The sequence below is a fragment of the Lactuca virosa genome, chromosome 8, assembly GCF_052849685.1.
Source record: "Lactuca virosa cultivar CGN04683 chromosome 8, Lactuca_virosa_CGN04683_v6, whole genome shotgun sequence".
NCBI classification, from domain to species: Eukaryota; Viridiplantae; Streptophyta; class Magnoliopsida; order Asterales; family Asteraceae; genus Lactuca; species Lactuca virosa.
Genome location: NC_136433.1, coordinates 3,613,723 through 3,619,664, shown reverse-complemented (window position 1 = coordinate 3,619,664; position 5,942 = coordinate 3,613,723). Strand labels below are relative to the sequence as shown.

Below are 5,942 nucleotides of genomic sequence, written 5' to 3'. Positions count from 1 at the left end.
CATTATCCATTAAGGGCAATTGTAGAATGCTTGTGGAAAGTTTCAACATTTGGGCTTAAGGGATTGCCAGCTTAAATTGAAAGGTTGTTAAGCCATTAGGCGTGACGCGCTTGATAAGGGCCATGGCCCGCTTCAAGAATCCATCTGCGATTGTTTTGTTGTGTAGTGAGCGCGAAGCGCCTAGTCTTAGTCACGATGTGCTTTTGTTGACTTTGACATCTGACTTTTGATCAGGTTGAATTTTGGTCGAACTTTGAGCGATTAAGCTATAAAGTAAGGTTTGACCTCTAATTATTATTTAGGTGGTTCGCGTGACCAATTTGTTTGAGCACACATGCGCAGTTGTGATTCATCAACCTTCAGTTCATGAGAGTCATCTCACTATACTATATGTTATAGTATATATCCTTTGCATGATGGATGTAGATGTACTATAGATTACTCAAGTAGGCTAGTATAATCTTTTGCATATGATTGCTTGATTGTATGATATGTTGCCTTATATGTTTGGGAAGTTGATGGTGGATCGACACTAGAGCCAAAAGCCTAGAATACTCATTGTTGATGACTAGACATGTACTAGAGTTGTGAGTCGTCGTTAGAGTCGTTAGTCGTCGTTGATGAGGTGGATCAGCACTAGATTCAAGCGCCTTTATTTGTATGTTTTGTATTTGTATGTGTATTGCAGTATGTGGTATGTTGGGGAACTCAAAGTTTTATGCTTACAATTGTTGATTAAATGTTTTTCAGATTTAGAATTGTTGATTAAATATTTTTTCAAGTAGTTATGTGATCGTGAAAAAAAGTCCGATTGTAACGTACACCTATCATTGATGATCATACTTTTTTCACTTCCGTTGTTTTTGTGATTTTTATAATATGGTTTTATGAATTTGAAACAACTTGATACTTGAGTTTTATGAAAATGGTTTTGGATGATTTATTATTTATTTTAAAAAAAAATGGTTTGAAATTTAGGATGTTAAATGAAACAACCTTCCTTTTTTACGTTTGTTATAGATCACATATTGTACAGAATGGGAAAAAAAATAGCCACCAAAGTAGAAAGTTTTGATTACATACAAGAACTAAAAAAGTAATTTCTAATTATCCACATCGGCAATAACTTGGCATCATGAATTGCTAAATGATAAGTTAAAATACAACACACAACGATATATCATTATTAACCACAAACCAAAAGCTTCAACCCAAACCAACATCAACAACTTTGGAGGTTTTAACACTAACACGTGTAGTGTTGCTCTGTTGTTGGAGTCCCAACCACTTGCGTATGTATTCAAATACAGTTTCATCTCTTAATAGTCCCCGATGAGCACCAGGGATCCCCACCCTTTCTATTGCTGGAAATCCATCTGCCTGTTGTATATGTTTAAATGAAATGCCACTTAAATACACACACTACATTTAACATATGAGAAATAAGGCAGGGTACAGTAAGTACCATTGCTGACTCAGCGGGAACTGTAGCGTCTCCATCCACATATGAGTATTCAGGCTGCAAAAAAGTAAAAAGAAAAAAAAATAGATAAATATGTCCAGAGAGAGAGAGCAAGGAAGGAAGGTGATGCCAGATATAATATAGGTAAAGGATTTTAAAGACTTACTGATGTGTGACATATCTCAGATGGGTCATTGATTGGATCAGTTTCCGATCCATAACTGCAGATGAGTGTATATATATTTGAGCACACACAAGTTTTCAATCACAAACACAAAACACAATAAACATCATAATCATAATCATGGACCAAGTAGTATTAGTGATGCAAAGAAGGGGCACAGTGCTGGAAATTTACAAGTCTAATTCAAAAAAGGGTATAAATACTTGTTTATGTGGTGAAGTTTCAATTTTTTCCCCATTTATACAGCAAAGTGGTTTTTTAGACGAAATCTGCAAGCGCATTTCATTCTAATTATATAACAACTTGTGTTTTTTAACCGTTTAAAACGTCAGTTGCATAAACTTGTAAAACTGAAACATTTGTCCCATAAATTTGTAGATAAAAAGGCAAATGTCAGAAAAGCACAATATTTATCTGACATTTGCCCTAAAAAGAAACATTTTTGCATAAGTTGGTAAAAAAGTGACGCATTGATAAACATTTAACGGATTCATATATTATAACATACCAAACATCAAAAGGGGTATCCAATGATGTTCCATAAATGTTATAAAAATCAATCCCTTCGGGGAGCTGCACACTGTTTAGCATCTTGCGTGTAGCGGCTGCCCATTTATAGATGGAAGAATTGAATGGCAAAGGTATTGTCTTCTTGTTATACTCTATCTGTCAAGTTTACACAAATAATTCAGATTATGTTGTTGACTCGTTTTTGGGACATATGTAAATTACCTCATTGCCCTTCAATGCTTCTTCAAACAGCCCCACACAACCAGATGGGTCATAAGTTTCCAGTCTGGATGAATCTTGTCCATTTTCTGAACGGTTTCTCCAAACCACAATTTCAGGTTGTTTTTTCCACTGGAATTCGGGATTAGGCAGCATCTCATATATTGATGGACATTCCACCAACTAAAAGCACAAAAGGAGAGAACTGAATCACCTTCATTTTTATAGCTAATGAATCTTTTGTTTCAAGTCACGATTATTTTAAACCAGGAGACGAATGACAAAAAAAAAAAGAATACCAGTTGATGCATTGACCACCTTGACACAAAGAAGTAGCTTTCAAGTCCATCCACAAACTGTAATCCGGTTAACAGAGAATCATTGATGCATCCTGGTGCACCTGATACACATATACCTAAACATTAGCTTGCTCAAAAGTATTTAGTATTTAGTATTTAGTATTTACTACTCCCTCATGTGCAAAAATTAAAAGATGTAAATATGATACAGATGCACACAGCACACATACTTGGTTTCAGGGATAATCTCTTCTTGGACCACACATAAAAATATTCTTTAACATCATTTATGCAAAACAACAGTGACAATTAAAATATTGGTGGAATGAAAATAATAACAGTTAATAAAAATGGGTCTTACCTTGGAAAGGGGTTGCGATGGTTATCCACTTATTCACATACTTGGAAAAGACCTATATTATATAATATATATATATATATATATATATATATATATTAGCAAGCAAGTAGATCACATGTCATGTTCTTCATATTACTACAGCACATTTGTGTGATAAACAGGTAAAAAAAACATTCAATGGTTGTATTTTCATACATCAGAATGGAGTGATATGAAACATGATACTAGCAATCCACCCATCGAGTGTGATATTAGGTTGACTTTTTTACCCCCGGAAGCTTTATATGCAGTGTCTAGCTTTTCCTTGAGACCATCCATTGACTGCTCAATTCTGCCAACAAAAATACATGTCACTTGGTTTATTTTCTTTTGAATTTTTTTGAGACACATGCTCCCTTAATTACCAAAAATGCTCAAGTGACCTACCTATTGCTTTGTCGGAAGTCGTATCCATATCCAAATAACGTGCTTCCTTTCTTGTATCCACATTTAATAAGCATATCGATCATGTCATGGAAGTGGTATACATCTGTCACGTGTAAACATTTTATCCACTGAAAAGCCAAAATATACCAGAATTTATATCAATATACAAGACAGTACTTATTCTTGTATGCAGTTGATAAAAAAGTAAAACATAATAGTGAAATGCTAGTAACTTACATATGAAGGATCCAAAATATCAATGGCATATAGTCCATAATCATCTTGTGGAACCACAATATCAGAACTATCGTCCAATACTTCAGTGTAGCCTGAAAATCCAAAACACATGACATGTACTTGTTAGTGTACCATTTAATAAAATCCCCATATTCAATTCATTTCACATTTCATCACTATCTTGATTAGCATAACTAAATTGATTTGATTAAGACAGCCACCTGCTGCTAATCAAATAAGTAATAACTCACTTACCTGCTATAACCATTTGAAATAACAGATTAAGAACCCTTAATATAATCCCATGAGATTTCAATTACCCACAGATCCAAAAGGGAAAAACGAAAATTAAAACTACTGCAGGTAAAGACATGACAGCAGAATTTTAGATACCTCATTTGATTCCACAAAGAATCACCCATTAACACAAAAACACAAAAGATCAGCTTGATTCATATCCAAAAAAAAAAAGGCCTGTATAACTGTATATGGAAGCTTCGATGTTTTCCTTTAAACCCAGTTAGTTAAAAGAAAGAAACGTTTAAAAAAGGCCACAAAGCGTAGAGATTTTAGAGAGAAAGAGAATGCACCAGTGTCGGGATTGTAGAGGGACCAGACTCTCTTTCGGAACTCCAAATCAGCAAGAAGAATACGGACCCAAACACGGGTCGTGACCCCGAACCAGCTCTTTGGCTTCGAATTCAAAATAGTCCCACCAACGCCACTCACCAGAAGTATCGGGTTAAGATCAGCCACATCGGCACCGGAACTCCGATTGTCGAAGCACCACCATTTTCCGCCCACCATTTCTTAATTCCTCCTCCTTCGGGCAATGGGAAATGTAGCACGTGAGTAGTTAGGAGTTTCCTTGTAGGAGGAGAAGTCGTAAGATTATATTATAAAATATAGTATATAGTATAAAGTTAGATCAAGAAAGAAAAGGAAGTAGAAAATTGTAGCCGAAAGATTTGCGATGACTCGGTGATTTGATCTTTGTCTTAATGACAACTAGATTGGTAACCCGCGAAGCGTGGCAGAGGGACCAGATGTGTTCCTATGATATCCGTTGTAACCTTTGTTCAAGATATTTCGTATCTATTTAAGAATCTATTAATAGAGCAGATAATTATATTAGGGAATAAGGATCAAAAGATATCATTCATTAGAATTAGTGGTAACAGATAAATATATTAGGCGATAAGGATCAAAAGATATCATTCATTAGTTGATATTCGATTACAAAAGTGTCCATTCATTAAGGGATGACTACTAATTACAAAAGAGTTGGTGTGGTATGCTTCGTCATGAGGCTTGGTGGTCGTGAATGATTTTCTTGCAGATGTCTGTTGCTGCACTCATGTTCTCTTATAACAGGAGGATCAAACAATAGACATAGTTATGAAAGTAGGTTGCTATTTATTGTATCTAACTAAAATTAAATGCAGAAATAACAGATTACTTGTAGTTGAATAAACAACACTCAAACCTATCTAATACAAATAACGACGAAGTAAAAGCAAGTTCCTGCAATTCCATTGAATTTGAATTAAACAATCCTATTACGATGTTGCATGTGCCTTTGGCTTTAACTGATCAAAAGGGCAGGTTGATAGTAGTATCTAGTGACAGGGAAAAATCTACAATAATGAAAAGAAATAAAAGTGCAGTATTACAGATTCAATTCTAACCATACATTCCAAAATGATGAAGTGGGATTCGTTTCACCCATTAAAAAAAAGTGTAAAATCCATCCTATTGTATATAAATAGAGAACATACCAGACATGTAGGTAGAAGCTAGCATCGGATTCCTTTACCACCGTCTTAACCCTCTTCATCCTTTCTACTGCTACCATACCCTTCAAAAAGAATAAGGAAGAATTGGTAGGTATCATCTTCTTTGAAATCGGAAAAAAAAAATTCAGAAAAGTTAACAACTTTACTGAAAAATCATTAAAAACGATTCGAGTATTTATACATTGATATTTCATTAAAATTTGTTGTTAATATTGTATTTTTTTTTATCTAATATGCAATTTAAAATTTTACAAACCTAGTTATGTCGCTCGGCTCTACCCACTATAGTTTTCACAACATCCTCCATTCCCAACATAGGTGATAGCATAATGTGGAACCTGTATCTTTCATTTTTATATAATGGAAAAAGTACAGATATGATGGTATAATTGAAATTTTGTTCTTTAATAAAAAGCATACTACAAAAAAAGACGTTATATGTCGCACA

General features: G+C 34.4%; 1 protein-coding gene across 1 annotated transcript; it reads right to left on the bottom strand.

Annotated features, from left to right (window-relative positions):
* Positions 1–1,050: 1,050 nt before the first annotated feature.
* On the bottom strand, positions 1,051–4,606 carry LOC145134211 (phospholipase A(1) LCAT3-like). Its single transcript, XM_079069087.1, has 11 exons — positions 4,289–4,606; positions 3,699–3,790; positions 3,462–3,589; positions 3,231–3,366; positions 3,036–3,087; positions 2,675–2,775; positions 2,379–2,558; positions 2,155–2,312; positions 1,629–1,683; positions 1,466–1,519; positions 1,051–1,380 (listed from the first exon to the last, which is right to left on the bottom strand). The coding sequence occupies exons 1-11, from the start codon at positions 4,503–4,505 to the stop codon at positions 1,207–1,209; spliced, it is 1,347 nt and encodes a 448-aa protein (XP_078925213.1). The 5' UTR covers positions 4,506–4,606; the 3' UTR covers positions 1,051–1,206.
* Between the last annotated feature and the right edge of the window lie 1,336 nt (positions 4,607–5,942).